Source organism: Saccopteryx bilineata, chromosome 3 (genome assembly GCF_036850765.1).
Source record: "Saccopteryx bilineata isolate mSacBil1 chromosome 3, mSacBil1_pri_phased_curated, whole genome shotgun sequence".
Taxonomy (NCBI): domain Eukaryota; kingdom Metazoa; phylum Chordata; class Mammalia; order Chiroptera; family Emballonuridae; genus Saccopteryx; species Saccopteryx bilineata.
Window position 1 is genome coordinate 64,488,151 of NC_089492.1, and position 17,541 is coordinate 64,505,691.

General features: G+C 40.6%; 1 protein-coding gene across 3 annotated transcripts in view; it reads left to right on the top strand.

The window, feature by feature from the left end:
* ADHFE1 (alcohol dehydrogenase iron containing 1) overlaps positions 1-6,133 on the top strand; it is a 40,163-nt gene extending 34,030 nt beyond the window's left edge. For 2 of the 3 annotated variants that reach the window (XM_066266246.1, XM_066266247.1), the window contains one exon: positions 215-6,133. In XM_066266246.1, coding sequence (XP_066122343.1) covers positions 215-298 — 84 coding nt within the window. In that variant the 3' untranslated portion in view covers positions 299-6,133. The remainder of the gene's footprint in view (positions 1-214) is intronic. The other variant, XM_066266245.1, reaches the window with a different exon arrangement.
* The last annotated feature ends 11,408 nt before the right edge of the window (positions 6,134-17,541 follow it).

The window sequence follows — 17,541 nt, forward strand, 5'->3', positions numbered from 1 at the left end:
AAAATAAAATAAAGCTTTATGGGAAAGAGGCATCACTTGATAAACTTCTGAGTTAGCAGGCAGCTAGTATGATGCAAACAAGAAATATGATTTTTAAAGGTATAACTATTATCAAGTTATTGTTTCTTATGCCCAAATTAATTTGCATAACCTAGTAGCTTTTACGCACTGCCTTCTCAAAGCCCTGAGTAACTCCTTTTGTTTACTGTTTCAGGAAAGGGTCACTAAGCTTTCACCACGCCCTCAGTCGGAAGAGGATCTGTCTGCCCTGTTTGAAGCTTCAATGAAACTGTATTAATTTTCATTTTCACTGAAAGAATTACCATTGGCTATCAGTTCTGAAATCAGAAGTTGATCAAACCAGAGCTTTGTCTTTTCATTTCCCCACATAACTTATCTGTTACCAATTTGAATGTGATATACATTTATCCTGCAAAAGATTCTATTATGCTCAAAGTCAAGATACTTCCATAATGCAGGTTAGACAAATGCTTACAGTGTCAGACCCTGGTCTGTGTTCCTGCCCTAACCCTTGCAGACCACCCCTGCTTCATGTATCAAATGGATAAAAACTCAGTATCTATCAAAAATATTCATGTCCATATCCTTTGCCCAGTAATCCATGTCTAGAAATTTATACTATAGTGCTAACACAAGTGTGTAAAGAAATATGGCAAAGAAGTTTCTGGCAGCATTTTTCTAATAAAAATTTTGAAAGAATCTAGACAGTCATTAAAAATATGTTGATAAATTATAGGATATTAAATAATGAAGTGCTCTCATGCTACTAATAAGAATTAGGTAAAACTATTGGAAATATGTTCATGATATACTGCTAAGTTGGAAAAAGGTAAAGTGCAGAACAATTATATATTAGTGTGATCTGGTTTTTATGTTTTTAATTATATGTAAGTATATGTCTATGTATACTTAGGAAAGAAGGATACACATCAAAATATTAAAAGTTATTACTGCAGAAATGAAATTTGGGGTATAGAGAAGAAAAAATATTCACTTTATATTACACTTTCACTTTTTATTTTATAAACTTCTGTATTATTTGGATTTGTTACAAGCTCAGTGAAAGAGACAGAGAAAAGCTAAACTCTGCCAATCTGAGATGCTTCAGAAAACTTTTGTAAAAATCGTTAATGAATGTTTCAAAATACATTTGGAATAAAAAGACATATTTGTCCCCTGCCTGCCCCCCAAAAAATCCAAGGAAGTTTTAGAACTCTTGTAATCTGTTCTGCAAGGTGACGTGCACCCTTAGAATGGCATTAGACTAGGAGTTAAGTACCCTGGGTTCTGCCCTAGTCCCTTGGTCTGTCTAAGTCTTATTCAACCTAGGCCTCTTCCAGCTTAAAAACCCTATGACTAGATTTGATGTATTGCTTGGTTCTTACTGTGAGATTTTGAGTATGGGAAATCTAATGTAAAATAATTTGAGATAGAAAAATTTATTCTCTATCTCCCTTAAATGTTCGGTGCCTTTACTCCCAGTAACCAGATGTCTAAATGTGACTCACCAGGAGGAGTGTTTGCTATTCATACTGATGATGACTCTAGAGGAAGGATTTAAAGGTCAAGCATGAAGAAACAAATTTAGAAAGCTTTTATGTTTTTTACCTTAATACCCATCATTATTGGTCCTCACAATTTAAGAATATAAAAAAGATATGTTTCTTGACTTATCAGCTATTCAAAGAGTGTGAGATAATTTAGGCCCGTTTCCATAAGCCAAACACTTTGATGTTTCTGAGTCAACTAGTGCGTTTTTCTAAATCAAATCCTATTTTTTCTGTTGACTTTCATTAAAAAATCAAAGACTCCTTAGGCCTCACAGCTCCATCTATATGGATTAATTTACTTGCTAAGGCAAGGAGCATTAAAGAAAAGTATTCAAATTTTTGTGAAATACTACTTTCATGAAACTATCCTATAAGGTGGCATTTTCACTTAAAGTACATGCACATCCCTAATTTATTTCATGACACAAAATACTAACTTGTTAACAGGTAAGTCACATTTCTATGTTTTTTGTCACGTGCCCCAGTGAATAGCAGACTAGTTCTGCACTCCTGTCTCTTTGTGCATAGGGAGTGCTATGTTGGGCTTGGCATTGTTTCCATAGTTGTGGACACAGCTGTGGGGTGTTTTCCAGTGGTCAGTGAAGTTGGTCTGCTCTTGTAAAATACAGACAAGTACAGTATCAAAATAGAGAGAGAAAAGAGAGCAAAAATTGTTTTTCTGGCCTTTTAACCCTAAAAAAGATTAATGGTTGTTTAGATTAGAAACTGTACCCTAATGAGGAACTGGTGCCTCTGGGGATTGGGTATGAGAAACGGGACTGTTCACCTCGGGGTCAACATCGCACAGGCTGCTGTGTCTCTGATGACCAGCAACCCCAAGCTGAGACAGCTGCCCAGGCTCCTCCATTAAATGCCTGGTCCCCTGGGAGCTGTTGAGGCCAGGCCACATCCCAGCCATCACCATCACAATGGCCTGCGGGAACCAGTCACCAGGAAAAGCCACACTTTGGGCAGAAATCGGTTTTTGAAGCCCTAGGTTGAATTACTGGCAGCTGGGGGTAGGAGGGCCTTATTTCACATGCTATTATTCTACTGTCTTTCCAACCACCCCCACGACTCTCAGAATAAATGAATATGCCCCACAAATTGCAATAATGTTTGCAATTTTGTCCCACATGAAATCCCTCCTGAAGCTATAAGCAGGACAGCTAACTTTAAAATAACCTCATCTTATTCTCTCTGGCTTTAAATGTTAGCTTTTTTATGTGAGTGTTTTTAATTAATTTTCCAGTTTATAAAATTGGAAACTAATTAAAATAGTCATGAGCAAAAACGAGGAAAAAAAACTACCACCATGCCATTACCCAAACACAGCTGCTATCATTTGATATATTTCCTTTCCATCTTTTTCATTTGGGTGATGTAATCTTTAGCTCATAAGGCATGACATTTTAAGTATTTTCTGTGTTGCCACATAATCTTCATTAAGAGGTACATAACAGGAATCCAATAATTTATTCTTATAGGGCATCAAGATTGCTTCTAAATTTTACCCGTATGAATACCATAGCAATGAATATTGTGTATATGGATTTTAAATAAATTTCTTAGGTTAATTCCCAATTGAATTTTTATACATTAGAGTATGGACATTTTTATGCTTCTTGACTCATATTGTCAAATTATATACACCTTACTATTGTTTTAAATGCTGCTTACTCTCTCCTTCAATCTTCTCTTCAAAACTAATAATAGTGTACAGAATAGGAAATATAATCAATAATATTGTAATAACTATGTATGGTTCCAGATGGGTACTTGAATATCAGGGGGACTACTTTGTAAAGTATATAATTGTCTAATCATTGTACTATATACTCAACACTAACACAAAATAATATTGATTATAAACTGTAATTAAAAAATAAAATTTTAGCTTGGCCAGGTAGTGGCATAGTGGATAGAGCATCGACCTGGAACACTAAGGACCCAGATTTAAAACCTGGAGGTCATTGGCTTGAGCGCAGGTTCATCTGGCTTGAGCCCAAAGTCACTGGCTTGAACCCAAGGTTGCTGGCTTTTGCAAGTGATCACCGGCTCAGCTGGAGCTCCCCACCACCCAGTCAAGGCACATGTGAGAAGCAACCAATGAACAACTAAAGTGCCCAACTATGAGTTAATGCTTCTCATTTCTCTCCCTCCTGTCTTTGTCTTTGTCTCTCTGTCTCTCTCTTGCTAAAAAAATTTTTAAATAAAAATAAATACAATTTTTAAATGAAAAATATCAGTAGTAGTGCAGAACAACAAGTAATAAGACAAAGTTCACATGGATGGACTGACTAGACTATTTGTGCAGACCTGTAAAATTCAGCTGTGGTTTTTCTTTTATGTCAGCATATCTTTTTGTTTGTTTGTTTGTTTGTTTTTTGTATTTTTCTGAAGCTGGAAACGGGGAGAGACAGTCAGACAGACTCCCGCATGCGCCCGACCGGGATCCACCTGGCACGCCCACCGGGGCGACGCTCTGCCCACCAGGGGGCGTCGCTCTGCCGTGACCAGAGCCACTCTAGCGCCTGGGGCAGAGGCCAAGGAGCCATCCCCAGCGCTCGGGCCATCTTTGCTCCAATGGAGCCTTGGCTGCGGAGGGGAAGAGAGAGACAGAGAGGAAGGAGAAGGGGGTGGAGAAGCAAATGGGCGCTTCTCCTATGTGCCCTGGCCGGAAATCGAACCCGGGTCCCCCGCACGCCAGGCTGACGCTCTACCGCTGAGCCAACTGGCCAGGGCCTGTTTGTTACAAACGTTTTTAAGCAACAGAGAGAGAGAGACAGGGACAGACTGAAAGGGAGAGACATGAAAAGCACCAACTCATAGTTGAGTCACTTTAGTTGTCCATTGATTGCTTCTCATATGTGCCCTGACTAGGGGGCTCCAGCCAAACCAGTGACCTTGTGCTCAAGCCAGCAATCTTGGGTTCAAGCCAGTGACCATGGTATCATGTCGATGATCCCATGCTCAAGCCAGCAACCTCAGGTTTCAAACTTGGGTCCTTGGTGTCAACACTCTAACCACTGTGCCACCACCTAGTCAGGCTATGTCAGCATATCTTAAGAGTCCATGTGAACAGATTAAATTTTTCAAATAAAATTATGAATCTTACCTTAGTGCTATGTTATTGCCTTTTAAGTGAAACTATAGATCACCAAGTCTATTTTTCTTGGTCACTTCCTTTTTTTTTTTTTCTTCTAGGACCCTCTGTGGGCCCCTAAGTCTACGGGCCAGTGTTATTCATGGTCCTCAATTTTGCTGGCCAAGAAAAATATCCCAAAAGAGCAACAGAAAATATAAATAAATGTCTTTTTTCTAAGGAAGTTCTAGAATTTCAGCACCTGAAAGCAAAAGCATTTCTGCACTAGGAGGGAGGTGAGTGACATCAAACAACCACACTGCCAAGATCTCTTCCAAGAGTCTAAGCCGCTCCTCGAAATCCAAAATCTGCCAAAGCTTTGCAGTTGTGCACACTAATTCCTTGATGGCTTTGGCAACATTTACTGGAGGCCAACCTGAACTTTATACCAAGCATTGCAGATGAGAAAAGAATGTTTGTAAAACAGCATACAATTGGAAAGATGTCCACATAATAACAATAGGCTGGAGTGACAACCCGAGTAAGGACAGGCTAGTTTTCTTTCATTTTTTATATCTCATTTTAACAACTATAATAAACTCAGTACCTTGAAAACTACCGTATTTTCCCATGTATAAGATGCTCCCATTTATAAGATGCACCTTAATTTGGGGGCCTGAAATTTGAAAAAAAAGACAACAAGCATGAAAGCGGAAAATGCAAGTAAAATAATCTACAACAATGAGTGTAAAAACAAGCGCAAAAAAAGCAGGAAATGCAAGTAAAAATCTACAACCACTGTGTAAGATGCACCCAGTTTTTAGACAGCAGATTTTTCCAAAAAAGGTGCGTCATATACATGGGAAATACAGTAGTTTCCCAAAGGAAGAAGGAGAGCATTGATTTGGGGAGAGGAGGAGAATTGAGGTTCTGAAGGCAAGCATATTTTGCAGGAGGCTAGGGAATAACTGGAACATGACATTTTGTAGTATTTTTAACCAAACTATTGGCATTTTAAAATACCTACTTTTATGAAACACAGTGACCTATTGAGTGAAGCATCTATTTCAGCTGGCAATAATAAACTAAAGGCAATAATAATACAAGCATACTTCGTTTTATTGCACATTGCTTTATTGCACTCCTGTTTTGCAAATGGAAGGTTTGTAGCATCCCTGTGTTGAGCAAGTCTATCAGCACCATTTTTCCAGCAGCAGTTGCTCACTTCATGTCTCTGCCATGTTTTGGTAATTCTTACAATATTTCAAACGTTTTGTGATTATTATATTTGTTGTGATTGGTTGTTATTGTTTTGGGGTGCCATGAAACATGGTCAACTAAGATAGAGAACTTCATCAATGAATGTTGTATGTGTTCTGATTTCTCCACTGACTGGTCATTCCTCCTGTCTTTCTCCCTCTTCTCGGGCTTCCGTATTCCCTGAGACACAACAATATTGAAATTAGGCCAATTAATAAGCCTACAATAGCCTCTACATGTTCAGGTGAAAGGAAGAGTTGCATGTCTCACTTTTAATCAGAGGATAGAAATGATTAAACTTAGTGAGGAAAGCATGTTGAAAGCTGAGATAGGCCAAAAGCTAGGCAGGCCTCTTGTGCCAGCCAATTGTGAATGCAAAGAAAAAGTTCTTGAAGGAAATTAAAAGTGCTACTCCAGTGAACACATGAATGATAAGAAAGTGAAACAACTTTATTCCTGATATGGAGAAAGTTTTAGTGGTCTAGATAGAAGATCAAACCAGGCATAACATTCCCTTAAGTTAAAGACTAATTTAGAGCAAAGCCCTAACTCTCTTCGGGTCTATGAAGGCTGGGAGAGGTAAGGAAGTTGCAGAAGAAAAATTGGAAGCTAGCAAAAGCTGGTTCATGAGGTTTAAGGAAACATAAAAGTGTAAGGTGAAACAGCAAGAAAAAAAAATGTAATCCAGAAGATCTAGCTAAGATAGTTGGTAAAGGTGGCTACACTAAACAACAGGTTTTCAATGCAGATGAAACAGCCTTATATTGGAAGATGCCATTTAGTATTTTCATAGCTAAAGAGGAGGAGTTGGTTCAGAGCTTCAAAGGACAGGCTGACTCTCTTGTTAGGGGTAATGCAGCTGGTGACTTTAAGTTGAAGCCAGTGCTCATTTACCACGCTGAAAATCCTAGGACACTTAAGAATTATGCTGAATCTACACTGTCTATGCTCTATAAATAGACAACGAAGTCTGGATGACAGCACATCCGTTTACAACATGGCTTACTGAATATTTTAAGTCCACAGTTGAGGTCTACAGCTCAAAAGAAAAAGATTCCTTTCAAAATATTAAAGCTAGATTTTATTTCTTTCTAATGTTTATGCTTAGAAAGTTTATCAGAGTTGGGTTATTTTTGTAATCAAAGGATAAAGCAATCTTTCCCATTTCCATTTGAGTCTCCATTGCAGGTTTCCACTGCAGTCTCTCCTTTCTCACTAGGGGAGTCAAGAAACCCTCATTTGAGGTCTTCTCTGAACTCTCATAGCATCATTTGTGTGCATCTCTTATCCCTCTATATTGAAAATACATCTTATTCTGTGGGTAATCACTTATTTTCTATTACCCCCTCTAATCTGTTAACAGAGGGTAAAAGTTTGTCTTAATCATCCCTAGATCCTTATCACCTAGCTGCTATTATAGCTGGCATCTACAGCAGTAAAATATCAATAAGTTCTTGCAAAATAGAATGGAAAGGAGAGACTAAAACAACCCTGATTTTTTCTTACTCGGACAATCTGATCTTTCATCAGCCATAGTCTTAAACTTTACATGTGAATAAATGCCAAGCCTTCATGCACCGGATCTTCAACTATAGCCAATGAGTGACAGAACTAATATCCCTTACCTATTATATCCTGATATTAAAACAACCTGGCAAAAAGCAAAAGTGTTCTAGGATCCACTTTTTAAAGCCCTGGACCATTGAGAATGTTGGGACGGCAGCCTTGGGGGTCCACAGAACTTAGGAGCCTCCTCTCACAGATCGGTGCAGAGAGAACTCCCCTCACTGAGCCAGTGAGGGACAACTTTATAAAGAACAGAAAACTATTTATCCACACAAAAGAAAATCTTTCTACCAGTAATAATGCCTTTAACATCTTAGCAGCTTTTCGATTATGAAGCTGACATTTCCTTCTTCACACCCCAACTTGAGTGCTTTTCATTTTTAAAATGAAAAAATAAAGCCATCAACACACAATAAAAGCTATGCAATATTTATAACCAGGGGTCTTTAGAGTGTATTTTATGTTAAAGAAAAGATTGAATTACTAGGCCTTCTCTTTTAAATCCCTTAAAACCTTCAGCTTTAGAACAAGAGACTCAAACTCTTCTCTTACATCTTAATTTTTATGTGGCTTCTCTTTTTTTTTTTTAATCTTCTCTAAAACTTAAAATCCCCTCAACATAGCTTCAACTGCTTCCACTGAACAGGCAGCAGGTTGATCTTTTTATGGGTGGGTAGTGGATTTAGTTTGATTGCTGACACAGGAACAATAAGAGGATAAACAATTCTGTTTGTGACCATGAAATTCCCCATCTGTTGAGTGCGGTCATGATTGAAGAGTGCTGGGTGCTGGGCAGAGACAGATGAATGAGCCCGCCATGCCTGATGTGAAGGACATCCATCATACAAGCTGAACATGTGGCTTGATAAATCAAGAGCTAAGAACAACTCTGGTTGCTCATGTAATTAACTCACCAGCCCTTTAATAACTAAAAATGTACCATAGGGTTAAGTATAAGGACCCTATTTGCAATTCTGATCTTACCAAGAAACCATCAGTAGCAAGGGAAGCCAAAAATCATTTTCTAAGTTAAAAAAAAGTATATATTTTTTGTCCAGATGCATGCTCAAATATTTGCAGAAGAAATATATGATGTCTGAAGCTGGTTTCACAATAAAATGGAATGGGAGAGTAAGTCGAAGTGTAGATGAAATAAGATTGGCCATGAGTTGCTCGTTGTTAAAAATGAGTGATAGGAAGCTGGGGGTCCATTATACTATACTCTTCACTTTATATATATTTAAAATTATTCATAATGAAAAGGTTTTTTACTTAAATAAACTGGAAAATGGGAGTTTGCATTGTGTAGCACAAATATTTTTCTATAATTCCATTTGTTCTTAAAGGAAATGAAAAAATTAGGCTCACACAACAGGTCAAGCATTTAACAAGGCGAATAAGCCATCATCACTAAATAGGAAAGCAACGCATTTCAGAGGTAGAAGATCAGGCAACACCTACTGTGGTTTTTCAGAAAACCCTATCACTCCACTGAGGAGAACCATCTTGCCCAAGATTACACCTCTTCCCAAGGTGGTTGCCGTCCAGTGAATTGAGAAGGAAGTCAGTTAAGGAGGCTTGATTTAGCATATAATACAGGATACCCATTTAAATCTGAATCTCTGTAAACAAATAATTTTTAGTGTAAGCATGCCCCATGCAATATTTGAAACTTACATATACTAAGAAAACTGCTTGTTATTTTTCTTAAATTAAAACCTAACTGAGTAACCTGTATTCTATCTGACTACTTATACTCTAAGCACCTACCCCTCTGATAAGGAGAGTCTTCTTCACCTACAAAGGACATCATTTTGCATAAGTTAAAGATCGAAACCATTTCTCTCTCTCTCTGTCTCTCTCTCTCAGAGGAACTGAAAGTTGAATGTTCTGCCTGCTAAAATTATAAGTGTATCTTCAATTTCACAAAACAAGCCACTGAACATTAAACACAAACTCCTCGGAGGCCTACAGCCTGTGCCTCCAAGTCTGTAAGAATTGGCTTTGTGGCACGGTGGGGAGTCCAGGATTTGAGTCATGAATGACCCAGGTTAAGGACTCTCTTCTGTAAAGTGGTAGTAGGCTCACCTTGCAGGGTTGTTGTAGGGGTAATGTATAAAGTGCCTGGTACATAATAGCTATTCAACAGTAAATCATGTGCACATTGTCTGGCACATGGTGAGTTCTATAAATGTGGAGTAAATGAATGAACACTGCCCGGTACAGGCCAGGAGGCACAGACCACCATTCATATTGGAGGGCTACTGCCCCTCTGCTCAGCCACTAAATCTATATCCTCCAGGTGGTTTTAAAGTCATGTATATACTCCTGGAAACCACTCCAGATCTTTGGCACCAGAAAGAACAGTTATAGGGCCCAGGCATGCAAGCATTTATCAAGCTGCTTAGCTGGTCTGAAGTGCAGCCAGGGTTAAGAACCATGGATCCAATTGTTGGAGGAGCACTTTGTCAAGGACCCTCCTCTGTTCATCAGCAGTGGTTCTCAATCTTTAGCAATGATCAGAAGCTCTGAAGAGCTTGTTCAAACACAGATCGCTAGGCTCTCTACCCAAGCGTTTCTGACTGAGAAGGTCGCAGGGAGCTGAGAATTTGCATGTCTAACAAGTTCCCAGGTGCTGCTGGCCTGCAGTCTGTGGACAATTTGAAAACCACTTGCTTTATCCAAACCCTAACTGCGTATTATAATTACCAGTGGCACTTTACAATACCTGGGCTTGGGCCCGAGGGGATTATATTATATTTAGTCTGGTGGGGGACCTGAGCGCCTCTAATGCACCTGGGCCAGGAACATCTGCTCTCCTTTTGTGAGCTCTCTGCTCTGGCTCCTGTGTGCCCTGGGGCCAGCAAGTAGGGCTTTACAGGAACTCTTTAGAAACTGGGGCCCCTCCCCAGACTTGTAGAATCAGAATCTGCACTGCAACAAGAGTCCCAGTGATTCCCACGCACACTGAAGTCTGAGGAGCATTGCTTAGGTTTCAGCCTAAATGCAACTTCCTCAGAGAGGGCTTCTGCAAGCACCTTTGCGAGGGTGAGTCTTCAGAGTCCCACCTCCCCCCATTGGAGAGAGAAACAGAGGTAGCCCTACTCAGTTTTTTCCATTAGCCAAACAAGTAACCAAGTATTTTGTAGAACATGCACTAAAGAAATAAAGGTTTCTGTTGACATTGATTGATGGCTCTTGGAGTAAGTGTGGAAGCAAATTTTTATTTTTTTGAATGTTCTAAGAGTTTATTTGAGCCAAAATGAAGACATTTGCTGGGGATCTCAAATGCCCCAGTTTTGCAGCTGCTTCTATGCATTTGATAATCAACTTTTCTTTTACAGAGAGAGAGTGAGAAACATTGATTTGTTGTTTCACTTATTTATGCATTTATTGGTTAATTCTTATATGTGCCCTAATGGGGGATTGAACTGGCAACCTTGGTGTATCAGGACAATGTGCTAACCAGCTGAGCTACCTAGCCAGAGATGCATTTGAAATTAAGAAGGGAACTAAGGAAGATTACATGGAAGTGGAGGAAAGCAAGGCTGAAATTGGATTATGGTATAGTTAGCAAGATTATGTGCTTTCCTGAGGGTGGTTATTTCAAATGTGTGTTAATTGACATGCACAAGAACAATAAAGAGGGCTTGCTCCAGGCAAAGATAAATCTTTTACTAAAATGTTTATAACTTACCCAGTTAGGACTTTATTGTTACCCTATCAGGGGTCCCCAAACTTTTTACACAGGGGGCCAGTTCACTGTCCCTCAGACCATTGGAGGCCCACCACTTACAGTGCTCCTCTCACTGACCACCAATGAAAGAGGTGCTTCTTCTGGAAGTGCAGTGGGGGGCCAGATAAATGGCCTCAGGGGGCCGCATGTGGCCCATGGGCCACAGTTTGGGGACACCTGCATAGATCCCAGTTTTTTCCCCCCACTGTTCTGTGGAAGGAGGGGCAGGCCCCCTCTTGGCTTAGAAGGAAGAAACGAAAAGAATACAAGGGAAAGGAGCCAGCTGGGGTAACCGAGTCAGCCAGTGATAAATTATATCCCAGAATTACAATACAAAACAAGAACAGCAACTATGGCCAGTGATCTGGAAACCTCTTCCCCCTTGTTTACCCCACTGAAATTTTTCCTCCCCTCTCCTTGAGTCCTGGAAACCTTAAAGAAATCACATGTCCATAACTTAGATACTGTAAAGGCATATAACCTAGAAGAAAGTCAACTTCGAGGACCCGTGTTTTGGAGTTACAAACATCACATGCTTTGCCAGCTTTAATAAATCCTACTTTCTTCATCAGTTCTCTGGGCGTTTTTGTCCTCCTTTGATTCCTGCAATAGTTCCTCCTTTTGGTAATAAATGAACTTGAATGATGCATTGATGACCACACTTTTGGTTGGATAGTGTGTCTCACAGTGCTAGGAAGGCTCATTCCTAAGAAGTCTCTGTATCAATATTCTCTTGTTGATCATTAGGGAAGGGGTAATACTGAACCATGGGATCTGAGTTGAAGCAGAATTTTCCCCAAAGAGGAAGGGTAGGGGGCAGGTAAATGGAAGGCATTCAGGTCTTATGGCTATAGAAGAAAAATTTTTAGATGATCATAAGTGCTCACCAATATACCAATAGTGTAGAACTTTTAGCAGGGATTGTCCAGAGGACCCCAGGCCAGGACAGACCTCCCTTACTTAGTCTGGTCCTGGAAAGAGGTTGTCACCAGTAATCATAAGTGTGGTCTATACTTACTATTATGTACAGATTATAGAATTTGTATTCCAAAATGAGTACTCAGCCATTCACCCTCCAGACATTGTAAAGTACCTGGGCTTAAAGGACTCAAGTCGTGCCTGACCAGGCGGTGGCGCAATGGATAGAGCATTGGACTGAGATGCGGAGGACCCAGGTTAGAGACCCCGAGTTTTAGCACAGGCTCATTTGCTTTGAGCAAAAGCTCACCAGCTTGAACCCCAGGTCACTGGCTTGAGCAAGGGTTTACTCAGTCTGCTGAAGGCCCACGGTCAAGGCACATATGAGAAAGCAATCAATGAACAACTAAGGTGTCGCAATGAAAAACTGATGCTTCTCATTTCTCTCCATTCCTGTCTGTCTGTCCCTATCTGACTCTCTCTCTCTGTCTCTGTAAAAAAAGAAAGAAAGAAAGAAAGAACCCAAATTGTATGCTGTGATCAAGAATCTGGGCTCAGAGCACAAAAGCCAAACAAGATCATTTCAGCAAAAATTTTAAAAATTAATAATATCAAGTATTGCCAAGAGTGTGAGGAATAAGCCCCTCATATTCTATTGTGAAAATGTCAACAGATGCAGAATTTGGGAGAGACAATTTGGAAAAGTCTGTCAAAATTTTGAACGTGTGTATTCTTTGACCCACATTCCCACAACTAAAAATGTATTGTAGCTTATAAAAATATGGTAAGACATACATATATAAGGATTTGCAACATTATTTCTACTTTTGAAAAATGGAAGTAAGCTCTAGGTTTATCAAGAAAATGGATAAATTCTGCCCTGGCCGGTTGGCTCAGCGGTAGAGCGTCGGCCTAGCGTGCGGAGGACCAGGGTTCGATTCCCGGCCAGGGCACATAGGAGAAGCGCCCATTTGCTTCTCCACCCCTCCGCCGCGCTTTCCTCTCTGTCTCTCTCTTCCCCTCCCGCAGCCAAGGCTCCATTGGAGCAAAGATGGCCCGGGCGCTGGGGATGGCTCTGTGGCCTCTGCCTCAGGCGCTAGAGTGGCTCTGGTCGCAACATGGCGACGCCCAGGATGGGCAGAGCATCGCCCCCTGATGGGCAGAGCGTCGCCCCTGGTGGGCGTGCCGGGTAGATCCCGGTTGGGCGCATGCGGGAGTCTGTCTGACTGTCTCTCCCTGTTTCCAGCTTCAGAAAAATGAAAAGGAAAAAAAAAAAAAAAAGAAAATGGATAAATTCTTTTTTTTTTTTTAATATAATTTTATTTTTTTAATGGGGTGACATCAATAAATCAGGATACATATGTTCAAAGATAACAAGTCCAGGTTATCTTGTCGTTCAATTATGTTGCATACCCACCACCCAAAGTCAGATTGTCCTCTGTCACCTTCTATCTTGTTTTCTTTGTGCCCCTCCCCACCCCTTTTCCCTCTCCCATTCCCCCCTCCCCCCCGTAACCACCACACTCTTATCAATGTCTCTTAGTTTCACTATTACATCCCACCTACGTATGGAATAATATAGTTCCTGGTTTTTTCTGATTTACTTAGAAAATGGATAAATTCTAATGATGCATTTGTTTTCTGCTCATCTATTTAAAGGAGAGGAACTCTATATGCTTACACATGATCAGTGTGTGCATGCAGGCGTGTATGTGAAGTATGGCTCCATTTCTATTTTTTAAAATTATATATATGTATATGTATATATGAAAAAATCTGTAAATACACTCACTAATCTGTAAACAATGATTACTTTTAGGAAGTGAGACTAAAATGGGGGAAATGTGTTTCACTTTTTCTGTATACCCATCTATAATTTTTGCATTTGTTATAATAAGCGTGTATATTTTTATTATTTAAAATATATTTCAAACAGGTAAAAAAGATTTCTTAAGAATTGTTCTTCTCGCCTGACCAGGTGGTGGCACAGTGGATAGAGCATCAGACTGGGACGCAGAGGACCCAGGTTTGAGACCCTGAGGTCACCAGCTAGAGCCCAAGTTCACTGGCTTGAGCAAGGGGTCACTCATTCTGCTATAACCCCCAGGTCAAGGCACATATGAGAAAGCAATCAATGAACAACTAAGGTGCTGCAACGTAGAATGAATGCTTCTCATCTCTCTCCCTTCCTATCTATCTGTCCCTATCTGTCCCTCTCTCTGTCTCTCTCCATCTCTGTCACAAAAAAAAAAAAAGGGGGGGGGGAGACGGACAGGGTTGGGGGAGGGGAGTGGAGGGACACAAAGAGAACCAGTTAGAAGGTGATGGAAGACAATTGGACTTTGGGTGATGAGAATGCAGCATAATCAAATGTCAAAATAACCTAGAGATGTTTTCTCTGAACATATGTACCCTGATTTATCAATGTCACCCCATTAAAATTAATTTTAAAAAAATAAACGCAGTGAATAAAAAATATATAAATAAAAAAATTGTTCTTGTCTGGGTGTGTTTTCTCACATTAGCCCATTGAGTTATGTGTTTTAGGCTTACTCATTGGACACAGTACATTATGCTCTAATTGATTAAATCTGGGCTTTCTTAGACAGTCTTGACCCTTTGAGATTAATGCAGGTAACCCTGATTGGCTTCTGGGAGTCCCTTAGGGGTCTTAATTTCAATTTAGTACCAAGTCCTTGACACTGTATTTGTGTCTTTTAGCCTCCTGCCCTTTAGTATTGCCTCTTATGAAACGTGTGGTTAACTGGACACCAGATTTTTTTTTAATTGCTGCTAAATGAGGTCACTCTATTTCTGTGCTTAAAAATTTTTTAATGTAAAGGTAGATGTTTTTATTTAGTTCTGTTACATTTTATCTTGCAGATTTTATTACCTACAGTGTGTTAACATAATTTCAGGCTATTAGCATAATTTTGGATCTTGCTTTCTAATGCACTAGTCCTCTTTTACATTATTTTTTTTAATATTTTTTAAATTTATAATTTTTTTTGAGAGAGAGAGAAAGGAAGGGAGAGAAAGCAAGAGAAACATTGATTTGTTGTTCCACTTATTTATAAATTCATTGGTTGATTTTTGTGTGTGCCCTGACCAGGGATTGAACCTACAACCTCAGCATATCAAGATGATGCTCTATCCAACTGAGCTACCTGGCCAGGGCACTAAATTTTACATTATTTTAAACATGCATATTTAACCACTGTAGAGGTTATAAAATTTATAGACATGGTCTTTTTGGTTTGTTTGTTTTGTTGTTGTTTTTTTTATAAAAGCTGGAAACGGGGAGAGATAGTCAGTCAGACGCCCGCATGCACCTGACCAGGATCCACCCGGCACACCCACCAGGGGCGATGCTCTGCCCACCAGGGGGCGATGCTCTGCCTCTCCGGGGCATCGCTCCGCCTGGGGCAGAGGCCAAGGAGCCATCCCCAGCGCCCGGGCCATCCCTGCTCCAATGGAGCCCCGGCTGCAGGAGGGGAAGAGAAAGACAGAGAGGAAAGGGGGGGGGGTTGGAGAAGCAAATGGGCGCCTCTCCTATGTGCCCTGGCCGGGAATCGAACCCGGGTCCCCCGCATGCCAGGCCGACGCTCCATCGCTGAGCCAACTGGCCAGGGCTATAGACATGTCTTTTAGACAGTACTCTTTTTAGCTGAAAATGTCCAAAATGTACTTAAAATTAAGCAAAAAGGAAATTTATCTGATGGAGATTGAAGTACCTCATTGACCACAAGACAGGAGTGACTGTAGACCTGTGAGAGACAGGCAAGAAATGGGAAACTATTAAAACCAGGGCAATATTCTCTCTCTCTCTCTCTCTCTCTCTCTCTCTCTCCCCACCCCCTCTCTTTTAACTAAAGATAGACAGATAAACAGGGACAAACAGTCAGGAAGGGAGAGAGATGAGAAGCATCAACTCATAGTTGTGGCACCTTAGTTGTTCATCAATTACTTTCTCTTATGTGCCTTGACTGGGGGACTCCAGCCGAGCCAGTGACCCCTTGCTTAAGCCAACGGCCCTGGGCTCATGCCAGCAATCCTGTGCTTCGGCTCAAGCCAGCAACCATGGGTCATGTTTATGATCCCACGCTCAAGCTGGTGAGCCTGTGCTCAAGCTAGGGACCTTGGGTTTCAAACCTGGGTCCTCAGTGTCCCAAGCCAACACTCCATCCACTGCTTGGTCAGACTATCTCTACATCTTTCTGCTCTCTTCTTCTCAACACCCCATACCCACTGGTCATTGTCCTGACACTACCCTCATCCCAAGCCCCCATCTTACATACACACATAACAGACACACCAACTGTGGGCCGAGGTAAGAGTGCCTGCTCCCTTCCCCCAGGTAGAACTCCTTACCCAGAATCTGCATGCAGGTCTCAGGCCTCTTCCAGACCAACGGTTTGTTTATTTGCTTGCTCTCAACTTCACCCTCAAAGGCCCTGAGAGCCACCTCAGATATTCAGAGTTAATAGTAGCTTCCTATGGCCACACACCAAGGCCCAGTTTCAGTCTCAGGAGGCAGCAGTTTGGCTGGGTGTCCACCATGGTTGAATCAAATGTGGCTAGGGGGACAAATTCAGGTAGAACATACATGACTTTCCAGAGCCATCCTCTGTATTTGAGTGCCACTCTCAGAGGCATAGGGTATAATACTGACAACTACCTGATGAGCAAATGCCCCAAATTTGTCTACTATAAAAATGTCAGTGGATGCCAAGTTCAAGTCTAAGAGTTTATGGCTCAAGTTCTCCTAGGTTCAGAGTAGGGGGAGGGATGGCTATGCGGGTAAAGAATGGAGTGTAAGTGGTTAAGTACATTGGCTTTGGAATCAAGTTAGGGATTAAATACTATTTCTGCCATGAACTAGGTATTTTAATCTCAAGCAAATTACTCAATCTCTTCGTGTCTTAGTTTTCTCACCTATAAAATGGCAAAACTATGAATCTTATTGAGTAATTGCAGACATTAAATGAGATTATATATCAGGCTTCCTAGCTCTTCTTAGCAAGTGTTTCACAAATGCCAACTCTCATTAATTAATATTATTATATTGCCATCATTTTCAATATGAAGAAGTAAATCTGTAACAGTGTAATAATGAAAGGCAGTGTGTTTGACATAAGACACATAGGTTTCAGCCCTATTTTGTGTTTGTATATAATATACACAATGTGCAGGATAAAATATAACCTTGTAACTGGGTACCTTCAGTGTCAGGACACAGCTTGTCCTACGTCCTGCAAGCACCTGAAGGCTGTACAGGGAAATGTAAGCACACAGCTCTAGAAATGTCAACCTAGGTCATGCACTGGCATGAGGTGAAAACGCGATGGAGAAACAGTCCTTTGGTTTAAAATAGAAATTTTGAAGAAAGCCAAATTAATACATGA